The 22,359-nt window shown below is 43.1% G+C and overlaps 1 protein-coding gene across 3 annotated transcripts in view; it reads right to left on the bottom strand.

Annotated features, from left to right (window-relative positions):
* PRDM11 (PR/SET domain 11) overlaps positions 1-22,359 on the bottom strand; it is a 58,940-nt gene that overhangs the window by 9,268 nt on the left and 27,313 nt on the right. Inside the window, exons 6-7 of one of the 3 annotated variants that reach the window (XM_054024967.1) lie at positions 4,779-4,966; positions 756-1,406 (exon numbers count right to left, since the gene is read on the bottom strand). In XM_054024967.1, coding sequence (XP_053880942.1) covers positions 756-1,406; positions 4,779-4,966 — 839 coding nt within the window. Of the gene's footprint in view, positions 1-755; positions 1,407-4,778; positions 4,967-11,421; positions 15,522-17,601; positions 18,015-22,359 lie in introns of those variants that run through there. The other 2 variants (XM_054024969.1, XM_054024968.1) reach the window with 2 other exon arrangements.

The raw sequence follows: 22,359 nt of genomic DNA, 5'->3' as shown, positions 1-22,359 counted from the left end.
GCAGCAAACATTCAAAAGATAACTCAGAATATTGTCTAAACAACTGGCCCAAATTCTACCCTTCATTGGTTGTAGTAGAGTTTGGTCCTCTGAATACAAATTTTCAAAGAAAAATCAACATAATTCTCATAAAAATCTTACACATCAGGCCACCTTGGACAAAAAGAAATGGTATGACATTTTGGCCACTAGCACAATGCATAAGGTACACCACGTACTGCTTTGGGAGAGAAAATCACTAAGTTCCTGGAGGAAATGAAACATCTTCAGAAAGGGACACATGCTTCCATTAAGGGCATAGAGTGAACAATGAATGCTTCCAGAGGAGGCAAAGTATTCATTATTCTTTATACACATGCAGTGAGCTAGTATATTTCAGACTCAGCATTTCAAGTCATTCAGACTTTCAAGCAGAGCTTCCTGATGCTTCTGCTGAAAAAAAAAAAAGAATGCGTCAAGAATACAGCAAACAAACCAGCTGCAATGGAATTCTGTTTTTTTTATTGACAGTGTATTGATTACAATAGAAACAAATAGAGCACGTCATCATTACAGAATCTTCCCCAAACCATGTCTTCTATTCTACTCACAGCAACTGCTTCTGCCCCCTGCAAAACCTAGTCAGCAGGCTTCCATAAAACAAGGCCTTCCTCAGAATATTCAGGGTAAAACATTTTAGATATACACAGCAGATAGTAACTCCATTACTCTCCTTAAGCAGGGTTTGAAGAACATTCTAATTCTGCATGACTTACCTGTGGGGTCAGACAACTCTTGGAGCTCGGGTACCTGAGGTGGTACAAGAGGTGGCTCAGGTAACTTTCCAGATCTCAACATGTCTAGTTCAGCCTGCAGCTCACGGATCTTCTTCTTCAACCGTATGCAGTTGGGACAGAAGGAAGTTGTGGGGATTTCATGTGAGTTGCCTTGAGTCGATGCTAGCGATAGCTCAGTCGGGCTGTCTGCCGTGAGTGACAGAGGCTCTTCGTCTTCATCTTCCAGGAGGCCCATCTCTTTGGCCGCACTGTAAGAGGAACCATGGGGGACCTTCCATTCACCTTCATTTTGGTTTCTGCTGAAGTTTGGGGAGCTATGCTGAATGGCAGCTCCACACCTTTCAAAGATGTCTTCGGCCTGGTATTTGGATGCCTTTCTAATGGAAAGGGGTGTGCTTTTTGTTAGCTGGTGCTCTTGCCGCTTTGCTGATTCTAGGGAAGCCTCCAGCACATCTTTGAAGATGAGATCTATCTTCTTTTTCTTCATCTGGGTGTGGGATTCCCCCTCATCACAGCTGCGTTTGTAGGGGCTCTTCCCTTGCTTTAACGTGGTGAGCTGGAGGGGGCCTCTCATATCCTGTTGATTTTCCACATTTTTTTCTGACTTTTCTCTCTGTAATTTTTTATCTCCTAGAAAGGAAAGTGAGGGGTGTGGATCATCAAAGAGAACTATGAAATATTCCTCAATCCAAAACTAAAAAGAAAAGAAAAAAGCAGGACAAATCCCTGCATATGTGTTTATTGCGTTACAAATAAGGGAACTAAAAGAATTCAGTGGAAATCAAGACTCAGAAGAAGAGGAGCTCTACTAATGGGCAAGCCTTCAACATGGAGAGACAGTATCTAGGTAGCCATACAGGAGTAGGACCCATACATTTTTAAGAGAAGAAAAACTATAGGCAAGTTGCCGAACATAACAGGTATAACCAACCTGTGCTGGAATGAGACTACAGAATTAATTACTGATCACAGTGGAACCCAGGGCCCTGTGCCCAAATACCTATTTCCCTTCTGGAAGTACAGTGACTACTTTGACTTGGTAAAAGGTATCAGGTGAACAACACATGAAGCTTGAGATTCAGAGTTTTCCATCAGAACCCCAGAGTCTGCCCATTTCACAACAGAAAGCTTGGAAGCCTTTTCATTCTGTTTCAGTTTGGAGGCTCTTTCAGAGATGAGAGCGCAAAGAGATCAAAGACTTGCAGTCTTAATCCGTATGGTACATGTTGCCAACTCAGCTAGAACTGGTGAATGCCCTCCAAGGTTGGGACAGCTATCTTGTCCCAATGGATTCTAACAATGTGGCCACTATTCAAAATTAAAAAATAAAAGCAACATTATATAAATGATTAATTGCTTAAAACAAAGGGAATAGCCAGATTTCCTTACCTGGATATTCAAAGGATGATAGGTTTGGTTCAATTTCCATCTTTCTTCTATCTTGTAAATAACTTCAAGTATTGGTGACTTCCCAAACAAGAGGTTGCTTTATGCTGATTTTTTGTTTTTAAAACATATTCATGCTTTCGTAAGTTACAGTGTAGGAGTTACTAGGGTCTTTCTGAGGACAGCAATGCTAAGAATGCAGAAAAGATGCAAGACTCAAAACACTCAGGGTATGCCACTATATGGAGGGCTGGATCGGACAACCAATTTCATGCTGGGCTGTTAGGGTAGGGTTGTATCCCACTTGCCATCTTGTATGAACCAAAACAACAGCCTGTGTTTCAACACATTTCACCAGGGCGTTTCTAAGGGCTTGAATATTTTACCTTATTTTTTTCCCTTTAGTGGAGGACTGCAGCCATGGATAAAGGAACTGACTTAAGACTGATCCTACTTCTTTTATAATTAAATAAATGGTTCAGCCCCATAGAAAGATATCAAACCACGTTAAAAACCCTTATATAATAGGTTTTAAGGCAGAAACTCTGATGATAAAAAACAAAATGAAAAATAATAGCAGCTTTGTTACTTATTGGGACTTTACAAAGTCTGTCTTTTTACTTGGCAGGCTGTAGCGGACTGTGCATGCTTCGGGTATGCGTCTAAATATAATATTATTTAACAGATTTCTATTTTCTACTGATCAGCAAGGTGAAGCACCTTCCAGAGCCACCCTCAGAGCAGATGCTGTAAAATCTGGGAATTCTAAACAAAATCTGCAAGTGATGCTCAGAGCTTGTCTATACTTACCGGGGGATTGACGAGCGGCGATTGATGCATCAACGGTCGATTTAACGGGTCTACTGAAGAGCCGCTAGATTGACCGCAGATCACTCTCCTGTCGACTCCTGTACTCCACCGGATCGAGAAGAGTAGGGGTAGTCGATGGGAGAGCATATCCCATCGACATCATGTAGTGTGGACCCTGCGGTAAGTAGATCTAAGCTACGTCGACTTGAGTTACGCTATTCACATAACTCAAATTGCGTAGCTTAGATCGAATTTCCCCTGTAGTGTAGACAAGGCCTCAGTATTTGCAACGTTTCCATTTCTGTTTTGCAATACCGAGCCCACTGCAGAGAGCGACTGGCTCCCAGAGATACCTGCAGGTTTCTCGGTAGGCCTTTTCAACCATCTCAATTTCTCCTAAAACAAGATCATGCAGCAGGATTTTGTTGGTCCTAGTGAGACACAGACCCAGTTCTTCACTACACATATAGCTTCACTCTGGTCCAATGTGCACTGTGACTTAATCTCTGAATTCATACAAACCCAAAGTCTAAATGCAAGTGTGGTGTTTGTGTGGCAGGGCTATTGATTTCCAGAACCTGTGTCATGGGCACCCAGGCTCAGACCAGCATTGGGGCATACCACTTAACTGCCAGCTGACATGTGGGACACCCAGGACATATTCTTTCCCTTTAGTATCTTCTGAAAGTTTCAAAATATTTGAGCAATTGACGCATGTGTGGGATAAAGCAAATCCCCTAAAGCCTGTATACAGTTTATTAATATAATTGTTCATGGAATAAGTGCATATTCACCAAATATTATCATTGATATATCATATTTCCAAGGCGTTAAAACCAGGGTGACAGAATAAACAGATCTTCCAGGACGTCCTGCCCTACCCATGTTTTAACAGAAGACACCTTTTACCAAGTCAAGGCAGCAGCTGTGCAATAATACACATAGGGTTTTTAATTATAAAATTGTATTTAGTTTGGTGGCCTCTCAGAGGCCCTGCCATTCTGTGGCTGGGCTTGCAAAGAAATTCCCTTGGTCCCCTTTGTGTCATTGCATTGTACAGACAATCAGGTGCATTGGAGGTTTTGTGTTTTGTTTTGTTTTTGTCATCCTCTAAATCTCCCTTATTGGCAACTGAATGCTGGTCCAAAGGACAAATGGATTTGTTCCAGTGTGGCTATTCCTACAATAAGACAACAATACTTATCCAAGGAAAAAACAATTTGATTCCACTGCCAATTACAAAGCCTGCCATATGCATTACAAGCCATGTAAAGCTGTATGTCTGATGAGTCTCTAGCCAATGCAGTGATATTCCCAAATTAACTCACTGAAGATAGAGAGAAATTATGTCAGGAAATCAGACATATACAAAACACACCAAGGAAACATCCCTTTCACACGCATACAGAACCATCCAAATACTAGATGATCACAATGGTCCCTTCTGATCTTGTAATCTATGGTCTTCAGGGGAGCCATCGACTCAGCAGCCTTCACAACAGAGAGCCTTGTAGAGGGGAAGGTCTGAGATCCCAGTGCTTTGTTTCAATTTCTTACAGTACATAAAGTGAAAATGCCCTTCTGTGATCCTTCATTCCAAAACGTGGGTTTTTTTTACTCATATCTATCCCAGGGAACCAGGCAGGAGGGACTTTGCACTCAGTGGGCTTTGGTTATAGATGTTCAGAACTCCGTAAAGAGGTTGAGAATTATTTATTTATATTATGCCTTTGATCGAAAGCACTTGGTGCACAAAGCTTGAACACAGAAAGGGAAAAAAGGGATGATGGGAAGGAAGGAACTCACCTCTTGTGAGGTTTCTGTTGATGGTCTCCTGGGACATACTATGCAACCGCTTCATGTAATCCTCACTGTACCAGACTCTCAGCCTCTCTCCAGGCCGGATGTCCCGACAGGCTCGGAAGTAAATCCTCTCACTATGCTGAAAGGCCATCAGGTTCTGCTCCCTCTCTTCTCGGGATATGACCACATACCTAAGGGTGAGGATAAGGCAGGCTTGAATCACAAACTTCAGTGGGAGTGTGCTCCCTCCCTTTCTTATCAAAGTCAACTGAGACACACCCACAGTCATGCCAGAATGATCTTCAAAGACAGCCACAGAAACGGCAAGATTGGATAGCACTGAATTATGAACAATGATATGCCAGTGTATAGATACAAGAACATGAACAAGGATACTTAAGGACTATTAAACAGGTTCTTGGGTCTGTGGTAACTGTTTCTGCCTGGGAAGGGAGGTTACTACTTCTATTACTGTAACAACATATATGCCATCTTAAGGACTATCAGTATCAGTGCTTGTGACGCGCACACTCACCTTTGACATTTTTCTTGCCTAAAATGTGTTAAACAGAATTGGTGACTTCCTGGACTCTGGACTTCCTGGAATCTGCTACTGCCTGTTCCACCCCAGGAGTCCCTCTCATTCCTGGAAATGACGGAACCTTCTGGCCTCCCACCAACAGCTGCTCAAACACCATTTGACCCTTCAAGATGAGCCGTATTTCTTAGCCTCTCCCTTGCTGGTTAAGCAGTACCTGGATACTCAAAACGGGGACGATCATGGTAGCTGATGATGAGTGCATGAGCCAAACATTTTTAACTGCAGTCTAGGAAACTGAGGGATCATCTACACTGGTGGCTTTTGCACTTGTGCAATTTCATTGGTATCCAGTACAAAAAAAATAGTGTAGACAAACTGTAAATGCTTGAAATCCAATAACACAGGCTAACGATCTGCTAATGACTTTTGATTGAAAGATCGAAGTTCAACAATGAGATTTTTTCCCCCCCTGTTCTCAAGAAGCCCAATTTCAGCACAGTGGGAACACGGAAATTAATCTTGCTAGTCAGCCAATCCTCTACATGCATCTCGATAATATACAGATTTAGAGGTAGACATATAATAGTTAGGCTAGTGCCTCCTTTTCTTTGTCTTGGAGGAGGAAAGAAAGGCATCCTGTAAGCCATAAGGGTCCCATCCATTGCTGCTTAACCATCTTTTGTAGTCCTATAGGACTAGAAGCAAAACCCGAAAACTATGCATATAAAACTGGTTGATGCTATTTAAAAACTATATATTATATATTTTATAATTTACAACATCTTCTCTCCTTTTTACTCCTCTTCTCTTCAGCTTTAAAGGCTCCATGTCACAATGACCCCAATGTCAGTATGGGAGAGCAACCAATATGCCTCCTTCTACAGTCTCCTACTATTGTGGTTTGTATGAATCATTGTTAATTCAAAGCACAACTTCTCTTTGGATAGAGAAATGTGTGTATTTTTCTTTGAATTCACATTCTCTCTCTCTTACACACACATGTGTACACACACACACAAAATTGCAGGGGGAAAAAGTTCACAAACTTGATCAAGTTTTGCAAATACAAGAAACAGGTTTGCAAAGCCTCCGGCAGCATGAGCTTCAATCAGCTCTGGTTTTAGTGTTAACCAACTGCCCGTTTGACTGTAATCAGCTATGTTTTATGTACTATTGTGCTATACACAGTACCCACAATGTTCTATAGTCATCAGTAATTATGCAAACAACAGCCTTTATCACTCCCACCAGCAAAATAATCCAAACAGCCTACGAGACTTTTTAACTAGCCTTTTATAAATGTCAGAAAAACTGAGCCCTCATTCACAGCAACGTAGCACTGGGAAGAAGGCTACTAGGGTTTGTGCTTGTGCATCAGATGTCACTTCTGTGTTGACCTATTCAGGCATTCAAAAAACAATGTCTAGAACACTCAGGAGATATGCTGCTTTGCTATGATCTGTTCAGTGGTTAGTCCACCTGAGCAGGATAAGTAAGTGCAGGGAATGTTTGCCCCAGCACAAGCAAAGTTACAGAAATGTTCCAGTGACAGTTAAGACCTGATTCTCCAGCTACTCTTCATCCCCAGCTTCCCAGTTCCATGGGAACGTTGATGAGATCAGTCTGCTCCTCTATACAAGCACGATTACTTTTAGATATTTAACATCTCCCACAAAGGCATTCATCCTTTACAGAATGCGTACAGTTCAACCCAGTAGCCAACAACACTGGTATTTATAGGATGGTATCTTGTAGGGCAGGAAAATCTTTTATGTGCCCAATAACTAGATTTGTCATAGAGATTTTGAGAATTCAATAAGGTTCAGCTGTGTGTGAGAGTGAACTGGTAACATTATCTATTAGGTCCCTCAAGAACAAGATAATGTTAAAGCCCCGTATTCCTGTTACACGGCTTACTATGCCCGCCAACCCCCCAAACCTCTCAAATTTTCTACCTGATCCTTAGATACACTAAGGACCCACAATTCCCACTTTATGATTCCCACCCATTTTTCTTTTGCCAGCCTGGCTTTCCCTCCCAGGTACAGTGCTGGCTGCACACTGTTTCTTCCCAGCCACAGCTTCCAGTATAACCTACCTTGTCTGCCACTTCCTGACCTTCCATCACACCGGGAACTAGTGGTGTATGTGTGTGAAATACCGAGAAATACAGCAAATGCTATTGTGGATCCAATCAGTGGTGGATCTAATTCAGGCTGTCTGACAGTGGCCAATGCTGGATTCTTCAGAGGAAGGATCAAGAAACCCCATAATGGACAGTTCTGGGATAATCTACCCATAGGTAAATTTCTTCCTAGCCTGGGGCAATTAGTGGTTGGTTTTGTATTTGCATTTTGTAAAGAAGCATTTCCTTTCACCGGTTTAAAATTACATTGTCACTGAATGTCCCCTTGAGGTGTGAACCATGAGAGGAGGGGGGGAAAACACGAGAACTGGGAGCATGTTTAAATGGCAAGGCAGATTCCTGGAAAAATAATGGAACAAATAATCAATCGATTTGTAAGTACCTAGCAAGTAACAGTCAACATGGATTTGTCAAGAATAAATCATGTCAAACCAACCTAGTATCCTTCTTTGACAAGGTAACAAGCCTTGTGGATGGGGGAGAAGCAGAAGATGTGATATATCCCAATTTATTAAGGCTTTTGATACTGTCTCATATGATCTTCTCATAAGCAAACTACGGAAATGTAGCCTTGACGAATCTGCTACAAGGTGGGTGCACAATTATTTGGAAAACGATACTCGGCATTTATCAATGGTTCAGTCAAGCTGGAAGGGCATATCCAGTGGGGTCCCGCAGGGATCTGTCCTGGGTCTGGCTCTATTCAATATCTTCATCAATGATTTGGATAATGGCATAGACAGTACTGTTATAAAGTCTGCAGATGATACCAAGCTGGGAGAGGTTACAAGTGCTTTGGAGGACAGGATTAGAATTCAAAATGATCTACCGGGAGAAACAGTCTGAAATAAATAGGATGAAATTAAATAAGAACAAATGCAAAGTACTTCACTTAGGATGGAATAATCAACTGCACACATACAAAATAGGAAATGATTGCCTAGGAAGGAGTACTGCAGAAACAGATCTGGGGGTTATAGTGGATCACAAACTAAATGAGACTCAACAATGTAATACTGTTGCCAAAGAAAGCAAACATATTTCTGGGATGTATTAGCAGGAGTGTTGAAAGCAAGACATGAGAAGTAATTCTTCTGCTCTATTCAGCACTGATAAGGCCTCAGCTGGAGTTCTGGGCACCACACTTTGGGAAAGATGTGGACAAATTGGAAAAAGTGCAGAGGAGAGCAACAAAAATGATTACAGGTCTAGAAAACATGGCCTACAAGGAAAGATTGAAAAAACTTGGGTTTGTTTTGTCTGGAGAAGAGACATGATAACAGTCAAATACGTAAAAGTACAGTAAAAAGGTTACTATAAAGAGGAAGGTGACAGATTGTTCTCCTTATCCCCTGACAGGACAGGACAAGAAGCAATGGACTTATATTGCAGAAAGGGAGATTTACGTTAGACATTAGAAAAAACTTCCTAACTGTCAGGGTAGTTAAGCACTGTATCCAATTACCTAGGGAGGTTGGGGAATCTCCATCACTGGAGGTTTGTGAGAACAAGTCAGACGAACACCTGTCAGGGATGGTCTAGATAATACTTAGTTCTTCCTTGATGCGGGGGACTGAATTAGATAATCTCTTGAGCTCCTTTCCATTCCTACATTACTATGATCAGAGAATTCCTGGCTGAGAAGAAAGGCCAGGTGATCTGCATTTTCCCAGAAGACCTTACCCAAGCCAATCTCCCAGCAGCCAAAAACATTCCCTGTTCCTTTGTAGACAGCTCTCTAGTGGCCCCTGCCTACTCTGGAAAATGGTTAGTTCCCAGCTGTTAACCACCTAGCATTTAGCTAGTGTCTTTGGCATGGTCTACACATACAAATTACATTGTTTTAGCCAATATGCCATCATCACTTGACTCCATGGTTACCACTGCTTTGTCTGTTTCGATTTCACATAATGCATCTCCTGCATTTACAGTTTCACCTGGCTCAGGATAATCAGAGGATTGACAGCCCTGGAGACTACAATCCTCTGATTATCCTGAGCCAGGTGAAACTGTAAATGCAGGAGTTGCATTATGTGAAATCGAAATTACATTGTTGTAATTCAACCTGTTTAGGAACTGGTGTAGTTAAGATCAGTACAATCCCATTGTGTAGGGATTTCTGAATTTGTTTAAGAGCGCCTTTTAACAGTACTGAATTATCTTAAAACTGATGGAAGGCTACATCTACACTGCAGTGGCCCAGCTATGGCACTGCAGCTGTAGCACCGTACTGCAGACATTTGCTACGGCAGCGGTTTTTCCATCACTGTAGCTAGGTGGTAGCTAGGCTGACAGAATTCTTCCCTCAATCTAGTGGTGTCTACACCAAGTTAGCTTAAGTTAGCTTAACTACATCTCTCATGGGGGCAAATTTTTTCACATCCGTGGGTGATGCAGAATGGTCAACCTACGTTCTAGGTGTAGACACTGCCTAACGGGCTCAAATCAATTTAAGACTGTCTACATGAGAGGGTTGAAGCAATTTAACTATATCTACACTAAAAAGTTAGGTTGACCCAGCTATTTTGCTCAGAGGTGTGAAAAATCCACCCCCCCGTGCGACATAGTTGAGCCAACCTAATCCCCGGTGTTAATCTAGCTAGCACCTCTTGGGGAGATGGAGTAACTACAGTGACGGGAGAACTCTTGTCATGGTAGTGAGCGTCCACACTGAAGTGCTATGGCAGTGCAGCTGTAGTGCTGCAACATTTCTAGTGACGACGTAGACACTGGTACAACTTCTGACAAGACCTTAAGGCTGTTTCCCAGCAATATTCCTAAGTGAGGTGAGGTTCCAAAAGGAGAGAGATACTGGTGACCATGGACATGCGACTCGGTCAAACCCATCCATCTGCAATAGTTTCGGGTTCTGAAGAGGTACCTGCAGATTACTGAGTAAAGTGAAAATAATGAATTTTAGCTTTCACATGGGTGATAAAGTCTCCCAGCTCTCCCATGCCCTAGGACAGAGAAGCTAAGGTGTAAAGTCATACAAATCCCTCTTCAAATGCTGACAAGGACTTTGCCCAGTCTGTTCCGACCCAGTGAAATGCCAGGTCTCAGATCAACAGCACTGTTCAGATATTACACTGCTCAGAGACATGGGAGCCTGCTGCTCTTGTTGGTGTGTATTGACTGGAATTGATTCCTTAGCTGTCGGAGAGGCAAGTAGGCACCAGCAGTGATCCTAGCTATGCAGAAGCTGGCCCTGCAGTATGTGCTTTCCATTTAGTGGCTGAATACTGTTCTGTATTCCCTTTACCCTGCTTCTCTCTTACAGCTGACTCAGGACTCCCAGTGACCAAGAAGCTCTCAGCGTCTCCCTGCTCAGGGGTGGTTGGTGTAGTTATGTCTCTCACACTTCAGAAGTAAGGGAGATCTGGGGGGAACAAGGGGGACCTAGTGGAGATTCAAGTATTGGAGAGCGCCACAGGCCACTGGAGGGTTGGGTGTGTGTGTGTTGTGGGACAGTTGGGAAGCCCAGGAAAAGGTTTGTTGTGGCGGAGCCTCAGTCATTCTGCCCCTCTCCCAGTCAGCCTCCCTAATTCTGTCCTCTTTTCTCCCCCCATTTACATGAACTATCTCCTCCCTCGGGGCTCTGTGCTGGTCTGGTGCCAGTAGAAGCCAAGGGGAGGAAAGAGAGAAGCCCACCTGGCTGCCTGAAGGCATGTGCCACAGCAGATCCAGGAGGAACATCAGCAGCTTGCTGCCTCCATTTCAATGACCACAGGAGATGCCTGCCTGCAGCCCAGCCGCAAGTGACAGGGCTGTCACTTGCGGCTGGGCTGTGGGTCACTCCAGGTTTGTGACACTTGGCAGCCCTGGGATGTCTGGGAATGTCAGACAGCAAATGGATGTGGCTGTTGAGACGGCTGCGTACGCTAGATCTTTAACTTTAGCTCCCTGGCACAAATCCACGCGGAGATGGAGTGGGAAGGACAAATGACCCAACAAGCATGTGTGTTAAAAGTGTTATATATTTATTGTAATTTATTTAACAAAATACTTTTAAAGAAATATTTTTCCAGCATATACAAGAAATGGAAATACTGGCATAAGCACAGCAGTATGCTTCAATATGGGCACTTTGTTTATCAGACTTCAATCACCAGTCAGTGTGATGTGCACAGGAGGAAGTGCCCTTTGCAAGACAGTACAAAGCAACCGTTTCACTGAGGGTCTACACAGGGCAGACAATTCTCCCCGGGAACCAAGCCCCATCTGTAATACCCCACAGAGGAAATTATATATATAAAACTTAATCTAGTCATTGGATTTTATAATACATGGTCCTTTCTTGTCGCCAATCCCCCAAGCCCTGGGTTTGCGCTTTAGACTGTCCGATTAGCAGAACAGAAAACAGGGTCATCAGTGGTGGCTCCAGGCATAAAAAGACTAAGCAAATGCTTAGGGTCCCAAGCAGCTCAAGGGGGCCCCTGATTTAGTATTACCCCAAAAATACTATTCGTCTTATTTAATGTGGAGATTTTAACAAGCATATTAGTATGTGATGTGTTGGTACATCAGAAATAATGCAGTTAGTATTTTTAGGGAGTGGGTAAGGGGTAATGGAGGGCCCCTAAATAATTCTTGCTTAGGTCCCCCAAAGGACTACCACCTCTGAGAGTCATCACTCTTTAAGTGCCTCTGTACATTAAGGGCTTAATCCAAAAACCTTCTGAGTACCCATAACTACCATAAAAGCCACTGGGAACTGTGGATGCTTACCAGCTGCAGCGGTTAGGCCTCCATTGTCTAGCTCTGAGAGTTCCCACGGCAGCTCTCCGAAGACAACATAATCAGGGGGGCTAATCTTGTAGTTATATCAACAAGACATCAGCATGGACCAAATATTATAATAAATATGAACTAAGAATGTTACTAATAATATCCAGCAGTAGCACCATATTTACTCATACAAGCTTTTTAAAACATTTGCCATTTCTCAGTTTCTCCTTAAGCCACATTACAAAAGTTTCTCCAACCTCTGACCAAATACATTCCCGCACCAAAAAAAACCAAAAAGAGTATTTTTCTACAGAATACAAATATTGCAACTGAAGCAAAATGGCAGACTAATAGAAAGGAAAGCGAGCATTGCCCTGCTCTGGCCTTGATGCTCTGGGGAAATTCCTCTATGGGAATCCAAAGTTGATTAATTCCTAGAAGAAAGGAGGTTTTCTCCTCACCAGACCTTGGCTTTCTTGAACTAGAGCCCTTTCTCAAGCAATTAAAATTTTACCTATTTGTATTAGGACAGTCAAATAAAAATATACACACCAGGAATGGCTCAACCACTGCAGTAACACTGAACTGAAGTATTTTAGACAATTATCACAGTATATTTTAGAAGAGAAATGGCAAACAGATAAAAGAAGAAAAGACTCTTAACAGTTTCAGAACAGTAAAGTAGGTCTCACATATTGTGCTGTCTGAATTCCCTGTCCACTAAGGCTTTGCCTACACAACCTTTAGCTGAAGGCTTTGCCTACACAACTTTTAGCTGAATTTGCAATTGGCTTGTGACAAGGCTGGCTCTAAACTGGATTTGTGTTCACAAACCCAACATGGTTAGTACTTGGCTAGTAACTGTGGCAGCTTTGTGTCACCATTTCAAGAGATCTAGGATAACACGTGCTGTCTCCGTGCAACCAGGTAGTAACACTTGTGTGTAGATGTGAACCCCCCAACTCTGTTTGTGTCTCCAATTTGGATAATCCTCCTGTTACCCAACTCTATGAAAAGAAGGATATCCAAGAGAGCACAGGCTCACAAGCTGCTGGTGTCACTCTGCGTGAATGTCCTCTTGGCACACAGGGACAACTGCCCAGATTTTTCTACAGTCTGAGGTGGCATGACAGATGAGGATGTGCAAACCAGGGTAACACCCAGTGGTGTTGTGAAAAAACTGCTGTGCGGATTCAACTCAACAATGTGTGTTGTAGCCAGGTCAGATGAAGGTATTAAAACCTAGTTTCAAAATCAAGATTATACATGTAAAGGCAGATGGAGCCTATGACAACAACAAAGTTTAAAATGCTGAAACATAGTTCTCTCTTGTCTGGACAGAAACAAAGTGTTTGAGGTTTTAGTTTAGATATCTATCAGGAAATTTAGATTGTAAGCTCTTCAGGGCAGAGACCATGCCTCAAATTCTGCCCTAGGATACCCCAGTGTAAATAACTCCACTGAAGTCAATAGAATTATACTGATGTAAAACTAGTGTACATGAGATCAGAATCAGGCACTATGTCTTTACTTGTTTCTGTAGATTACCTAGCACATTTTTTGGTGTACAAAAACAATAGAGGTTATAACACGCCAGAAAAGAACATGGTACAACCCTGTTTGGCCACAATCATATTACAAAAAACTAGCCATGTTTAACCCTGACTGTGACGTGCAGACAGAGCCTCAGATACACTCAAGGAAATCGATGGATTAGACCCTGCAGTGCAAGTGCGTACAATACCGCAGGGTTCTGGGTAAGTGCAACACCACATCTTTGAGGGTTTAATGGAATCATAGAAATGTAGGGAGGACAGAGTGGTCATCTAGTCCATCCTCCCATGCTAAGGAAGGATTAAGTATACCTAGGCCATCCCAGATAGGTGTTCATCCAACCTTTTCTTAAAAACCTCCAGTGATGGGGATTCCACTATCTCTCAAGCCTGTTCAAGTGCTTAGCTATCCTTATAGTTAAGAAGTTTTCCCTAATATCTAAGTTAAATTTTCCTCTGCTGCAAACTAAACTGGATTACTTCTTATCCTACTCTCAGTGGACACTGAGAACCATCCTCTGTGTCAAACAGTGCCTGGACAGTCTCTTCCAAGTTGCAGTGGGTGGGAGGTTCTCTCTGCATCTACTTTCTCCCCATCTCAGCATTTGCACTTTTATATCCCCATTCCCAAAGCTGCATATAATTATTACAGTAAACCCTGGTCTCCCATTATTGCAGAGCACAAGATGAACTAATGAGCAATTACAGCCTTTAAAGCTATAATGATGCATCACTTAGTTAAGAATCTGCACGGCACATATGCCAATTTGCAGGATAATGGTGGGAGGGCAGAGGCTGGGATATTTTGTGGTTTGGTTTTTAAAGGAAGTTTGCAAATATGTTGCCCTAACAATGTTTCACAGGCATTCTCCAAGATCAAAGAAATCAATCTAATTGCATCTCTCAGTCTCTAGAGCACTTAAGCACAGGGGGCCATGATGGCTCGAAATAGCTACAAGACAAAAAGAGTTGAGGTTTAACTTCCCCGCAATCCAGGTTCTAAAAGCTTGAGACACCTGTTTGTCAGAATATCGGGCAAGGCCTACTACTCAGCTGCCATAACTCATACTGCTTTACAGGTAAGGGGGGCCTGCTGCTCCTCCCCATGTAATACTGATCCTTGGGTGGCAGCCCTGTGAATTCGCAACAGCTCAGGATGGGCCTCCCTTCTTTTATTTAACATGAAGCAGATTAAAAATGGTGTTTTCTCTTTTGTGACCTGGTAGTCCGTGCAGGAGCAGTCTGCTTTGGGGGGCTTTGGTTGGACTCTGCATGGGGCTCAGATGGGTTCCTTGAGCAGGGTGCCTGCAGGACAGTTCTAGAGGTGGCATTAGGGTCCTGCACCCTATGAAAAGCCTGGACCCCATCACGGATTTCTGTCAGGGTCTGGCACATCTGGCTGACTTGCCCAGTCAGGTCAGCCATCCTCTGGCCAATCACATGCATGCTGTCCGCCATGTCTCTATGGATAGCCACCAGCTCCTGGCAGAACTGCCTGAACAGGTCTGTCTGCTGGGTGTGGGAATGGAGTAGTTGCCGATCGAAGCTAGAAAGGGGTGGACTCCTGGTGCGTGGGTGAGGGGGTTTGTAGGATGACTGGGCATGTGGGGACAAGTGCTGCACTTCCTGCCTTTGGTTGGTAGCTTCTGATTGATCAGATGAAGAAGAAGTGCGGAGGAGAGAAGGCCCAGAGAGCTGGCTGGCTTCTTCACCATCCCTCTGCAGTGATGAGAAGTGGTGCTCCTGCGAGGGGCCTGGCATTTCCTCATCTTCATCATCTTTAAACAGAACAAGAAGTGCAAATTATTATGGCAAAACTTTCTCTCCAATGACTTGTTTCAAGAGATCTTAGAGCAGCTGGAAAGCTTTCTCTTCACTATCCTAGCATTAGAGACAAGCCTCCAGATACAGTTTTTGGTGCATAACTTAAACATGCTTGCCCATGTAAAGCAAATATTAGCACCTGAGCAACAAATGTTGTGATTCAGGCATTGAGAGTGAAGGAACCCAATCAGCTGAGGAGGGATCCAACCTGAGAGGGGATCCAGTATAACCACATGGGTCAGGATTTGTTACCAGAAACTAAAATAATTTTAAACAATAGTGGTGACCTACCTTCTCCAAAAGCATGGTTAAGTAAAAAAATTGCATGTTCTGGTTAAATTAAGACAGCTGGCCTTCAGGCTAGTGTCAAAACTCACCAGAGATGTGCAGCTATCTGATGACAAACACCTGGTCATGTACTATTGTTTACATTATATTTTATATAATGGCACCTGGTCCTTGCCAAATTTGACTTGCATTGCAATATTTCTGGTTTGGTGCCAAGGGATGTAATTTGGTAATGCTGCTTTAAAACAACAGGACCTCAAGTTAACTAGGTATGCTAGACTGATGCAAGGAGAAAAGGCCACACAAATAAAACCCCATTTCAATGCAATGACACTGACTGCAATAAAAATGTAGTGATAATCCTGTTCATGAGCATAGGTACATCAAATACAATGATAATGCCTTATACTCCTAGCTACTTACTGATATCCTGACACAGACACAGTAACTATTTTGAAAAAGGCTATAAGTTCAGACTTGAATCTCTGGATGATAAAGACTAGAAACCCTGTATAAATGTGCACATTACCCTTCTGATTCTGAAAGATAAATTACTGATTTCCAAAGGTAGGCGCAAGGAGTTGTCTAAGGACATGTCTGTCTATCTTGCAAAAAAAAAAAAAACAACAACAGAGATCATCCCCCTCACAGGATTTCAGAGCCCAAGCTCCACCCCAAGCGGAAATGTCTACACTGATATTTTTAGCCCCACAGCCTGAGGCTTGTGAGCCTGAGTCACTAGACCCAGGTTCTGAGACACGGCATCATGGTTTTTTCTCTGCAGTATAGACATACCCTAACTGAGCCCCACTTTGCCAGTGCTAGTAGAATTCTGTCCTTGCATTCCTGTTAACAACGTTAACTGGTAGAGTACTAAGGGAAGAGACACAACATGGTGGGAGAAGACCAAGAGTGAAACTATACTTAGTCCACTTTCCAGAATAACAGATATCCCTCCTTCTCTACTTCATCTCTCCAAAGGCTTATTGCAAAATAAGTTCCACATCCACACAGAAAAATTCATAAGTAAAGGCAAAAAATCAAACCAAACCAACACAGAATAGAAAGGAGCTTAGGCCTACAGAGCTGGAAGGGGTTAGTGAGTTTCACTATAAGAAGTGTAACTAAAAAGCAGAGTCAATCTTCTGTTTCAGGAAAAAAAAAAATCATCAACATGCCCTTTCTATTGATATTACTTACACTGAACACTCAAACCACTAGATAAGAAGCCCACAATGGCCTGAGCACAAGTGTCAGTGGTCACCACAAAAAGAGGACCTTGTTGAAGCTGGTTACAGTGCAGCGGATCCATTAGTAATGGGACTTGGTGCAAATCTCCTCCCTACTGAGTTGCATCTTTGGGAACCCTCCCTAGTCCTTCATAACTACCTTTCCACTGACTGGAAGTAGTTGCATCCAGTTCCCCATACCTGGTTGGCTTGGGTAAGGCTTTGATAGCTGCTGCCCACCCCTTAAAAAGGCAGAACCTTATTACTGTCCAGTCATAGGAGGGGTGAGAGACAATAGGGCAAAAGGCTGGGAGAAGTGGACGCTGAATAAAATTTTAATTTGGGATGGGGGAAACTCGCTTCCATCTCACTTCACCATGATCAACAGAGACCTATTAGCGACCAACACCACAGTGAGCAGGAAGGCAACACAATACCTCGTATCATACACAAATGACCGCTGTGTCAAAACTGAGATATGTGAGCATAAAACAGAGGTTAATGTAGAGATACTTACAGCTCGTTGATGGGCTGTCAACCACGTCCAGATCCGCTCTCCGGAAGCCGTGCATCTGGTGTGACGAATGCAGCGTCGACTCGATGGCTCTCTCGTGGGCGGTCAGGACGATGGCCGAGGGCCGCCCCGTGCTGCCAGGGCTGGAGAGCGACCTCTGCATGAATGCCAGTTTGTCCTTGGTCCTTCTCTTCATGTCGTCCCATCTGTGCTTAATGTCTTTTACAGACCTGGGGACCTGGCTGACTGATGTGATTTTCCTGGCTATGCCTTCCCAGATCTTGTCCCTGTCAGCATGGGATAGACGCATTGTCTCCCTCCCAAACAGCATGGCTTCGTTCCGGGTCACCTCAGTGACCAGAATGTCCAGCTCTTCCTTGGAAAACTTGGGCTTCCTCTTTCGTTCAGTCATATTCCTTGGGTTGAACATCCCACAAAGCACAATTGGGTAAAAAGAAATCAACGCCAAGTACCACACCCCCCAATCCAACCACATGGCCAGTGCTGCACTGGGGCTGATCTCCAGCAAGAGGGAGTTGGTGGGGACCAATTCCGCCCACACCCACAACAAGCTTTCAATATTCCTCAGTTGAGACAGAAAAGGGCGGCCATTTTGTTTTTTAAAAGGTAACTTTCAAGCTTGAAACTGGGACTATTATGGAGGTGCTAGTTTGAGCCCCACAATTAAGGTTGAGTTGAGTTCAAAGCAGGTATTCAAAGCCTTTGTTACATATGAACATTTCAGCATATCCTCACCAATACACTGAGTAGTGAATGAATGTTGTGAGAATTTACAAAGTCCATTAATTAGCTTATGAATTAACAATTTAAAAATGGGACCTTTAAAAAAACCCTTAGTATGCTGTGTCAGATCTTACTTGTGTGTTCTAAATTATTTTAATAAGGGAACACAATGCAGGCTCAATTTCCCTTAAAGTTAAAACTCACTAAAATCTTATCCACAGGCTACCATATGAATACTTTTTTAAAATTTAAGAACTGATTAATGGTAATTTTTTTACTTATTATCTTAAGTGAAAGTTTCTTCTTTGGTGTAGTTAATGAATACTATTCTTCAGAGAATTCCAACAAACAGCCGTACAGTACACTGAGTAGTGCTGGGTCACTACGCCACTCATCCAAGTTTGGCCCAGTTGCCCCTCTGCCATAGTGAGCAGCAACACGATGAGAACTGGTCCTGGCAGATCCACAACATAGCCAGCCCAGCCATGGCAAGTGTACTTTATAGCTGTTTGTTATTCATGTGCAGAGAGGGGCCCAGAAGTGTATGTTTACGTAGGGCCCAGTGATGGGTTAATCTGGCCCTGGCGGGTGCAGGAGAATGAAAGACTGGAGGGGCAGGGGAAACAGGTGTGCACTGAGAATGCAAAGCACCTGTAAACCCAGCTTACCTAACCAGTATGTTCGGGGTGCTTTGTGTTATTCCAGAGCAGAGTAAAGCAGTCAGAACACATAGGTGACTCTGGCCCCAAAATTTCAAATAAATATGATTTAAGGATGATACTACACATCTTCCAATCATTAAAAATATATGATAATGTTTTCTTTGGGTTTCCTGTTTAGCATTGATGTATGAAGTCTCTGATCATTTAAAAAAGGAAATTCTCACACAAAATCTACATCAAGATGGAGTAAAGTTTGAAAGTATATATCTGTAATTTAAGGTAAAAACAAATCAGTGATGATGTAACTAACCCCAAAATCAACAATTACAAACCCAGGAAATTCAGACATATGCTAAAAATAAAAAAAAATCCAAACATATTAAGTATGGAAATGTCCAGTTAGAGCATCCAAACCACCTTAACTCTGTGCCATAGTAGCACCATGGTGACAGGGGGAAAATGAAAAAAAATCTAACTTGTCTTTAAAAATCAGTTTAATCTAATCTAATCTGGCACCACACATTAAAATGTCTAATTATAATTATATTGTTACTGCTTGGTGTCACTACATGTTCAACCAGAAGTGTTAGTTGAAGGAGATCTTAAACAAAAAGTCCTGTCTGCGCTGCATGGACACTAAAGATCCCAAGATACATTTTAAGGGGTAGGTAATATGTCCCATTTTTTTGTAATCTGCACTAGTTATCAGGAGGTGGCTGCCTCCCAGTGCTGAGAGCTTTGGGATACATTGGCATGAAAGGCACTAGACAAATGTAAACTATGACAAAAACTTATGGAAAAATAAGTGGACTCCTTTCAGGTGTATTTGTTTGTTTTCCTTAGTACTGTTAAGTTGAGGGAGGGGTAAAACTTCACTGAAGGCACAACAGCGGTCTTGTTCAGGATCAAGGTAAGAAGCAGCTAAGTTCCTTTACGAAACAGATATCTGAAACAATAGGAGCCACTGCCCAAAACACAGGCCACATAAAAGGCTGGTTAGGAGCTGGGCTATGTGGGCTGAGGGGTTTTACTGGAGGCTGAATGCAAATACCGAGGGTGGGGTATTGTTCTGGTGGAGTTTTGTGTGTGTGTGTGTGTGTGTGTGTGTGTGTGTGTGTATACACCTGCCTGTGCACAGATGATTCCAGAAACACCTCAGAAGCACTCAGAGAAGGCAGCAGAAAGTGGACAGCCAGAGCAGCACATGTAGCGTGATCCTGAGAGACAGCTAAGAGAGAGCTTTGGGGGCAGAATGCTATCTGGGAAAAGAGGATTGGAATATTTGCAAGGAAATTGTCTCCTGTATGATTCCTACTGCGTTCAGGGAAACTGGACTTTATGCACATTCTTTGTAAATAAGCAGAATTGTATCAAACAGATACCTGATGACATCATCAATTTCTCCTTCTAACTGAAACAACTGGCAAGATTTCCAGTACTGGCTAACTGTTCTGGTCAAAAGGGGTTACAGTATCATAATCTCTCTATAACCGGAAAGCAGATGAGATTTTAACAGAGAATTCACTTGGGAGTTGCTCTGAGCAAGGTAAGGTGACAGTGTTAACAAGACTGAGCCCTGTCTACATTACAGCTTCCACGACATCTATCATTGTTGGAGCTGCACCAGTGGTGAATTATGGGTCCCAAATTTGCCATTGCAGCTAATGCCGTACAGGGAATTGCACAGACGCACTTAGTCACAGTTTCAGGTCCTAGGGGCTCATACCAATTTTTTCTTCTGAGTCTGTGCATCAAAGTGGAATTTTTCTTTCAGTTTGCCATTTAAGAGAATCCAAACACCCAAAAAACAAAACTCTACCAAAACTGGGAAGTCTGGCCTGATTTTAAGACAAAACATGAAGCCAGCAAGTGTCAGGTTCCCAGCAGACATGGTTTGCACAGACTTGTGACAGGCTCGTGTGGTGTAGTGATAGTTACCAGGAGCCTGGAATTTGGGTTGGTATTAAAACCTAGCATTTTGCCCTTTAGAGATTCTTCAGGTCTCTAGTTTTGGCACCTATTGGGTGAATGGAAGGAGAAGGCTTTAACTTTCAAGGTGTTGTGGCCCACGCAGAATGAAATGTGGGATGTTGCCAGGCCCTGCCCACAGGAGCCATAACAGCCTATCCATAGTTTTGAATTCACTCCTCAGCTCAGAAGGGGCAGGTCCCCAGAGACAGCTTAAAGCTGTACAACCTTCACTTTCAGTTGCAAAGGAGTATTTGAGACTTGCTAATGTGTGATATACAGAACCGTTCTGAACACAAAGCCACCTACACTCTACACTGCTTCTGAGGAGCATATGCACAATGGCCTCAGAGTGCTGTTTGCAGGGAGCTTGTGATTCCATCAGAGTTTCAGAGTGATACTGCAATATATTACTTCTTCCTCCTTCACAGCAATTCACTGAAACAGGAGGACCCATAAGAGCACTCAGGACCCACACGCTGAGAGCTAACAGAAATGGATGTATGCCACCCAACTAAATTAAATGAGCATGGGCACTGAAGCCAGGTATCCATCCCTGGTCATCCCCAAAGGGCTGAAGAAAGTAAGATAGTGCTATTACAAACCCATCCCAACTGTGTGCATATGCGGCCATCATAAACCTGGTAGGAAAATGTTCCCAAGGAGTTGCACCAACAATGCAAAACTTAAAAAAGAAAACACAGAGACATTTCCATGCACATATGTGCACATGGTGAGGTAAATTAAGACTTTCCTATCCCAAGGGTGGGGATTTGGACCAGGTGATACGGTTTTGAGAATTCGAGTGCTCTTTTCTAGCAACAGCTTGGAGACTGTAACCTGCCACAGGAATTCTAGGACTCTCACGTATGAGACACCACACTGTGATAATCCCCTTAGACACTGCTGCAACTCCAGACGCTTCCCTTCACCATCTTCCAATGAAGACAATGGTGAGTCACCCAGAAGGGTTTCCTAAGGCTCCCTGCCCTATTTCAAAGGCAGTTCTCTTTTCCAGACGTATCCCCTGCCTCATCCCTTATGACAAAGAGTCACCAAGAGCTGTATGAAGTGTCTCCCCCACATCCCAAAAGTAACCCAATACAATCGGGCCGGTTCTCGGTTTTGTGCGAGCCCTTGTAAGATTCGGGATTCGGGTAGATTAATGGTTTTTTTATTAAAGCTGGAGGCAACATAGCCTCCATTTTGACTGAGGTTTGAGTTGAGTCAGGGCATTTGTTCAAAGCCAGTCCCCATGTGAAGTGAGACCGAGGAAATCGTTCACACAAATCCCTACAAACAAACCACTACGTTCCACACAGTACTAGAGACAACAACCCTTCATGCGAAGAGGAGACTGTTACAGTGACTGGTTCTTGGATCAGTG

The sequence above is a fragment of the Malaclemys terrapin genome, chromosome 4 (assembly GCF_027887155.1).
Source record: "Malaclemys terrapin pileata isolate rMalTer1 chromosome 4, rMalTer1.hap1, whole genome shotgun sequence".
NCBI lineage: Eukaryota > Metazoa > Chordata > Testudines > Emydidae > Malaclemys > Malaclemys terrapin.
The sequence above is the reverse complement of the archived record's forward strand: the minus strand, read 5'-3'. Positions and strand labels throughout refer to the sequence as shown.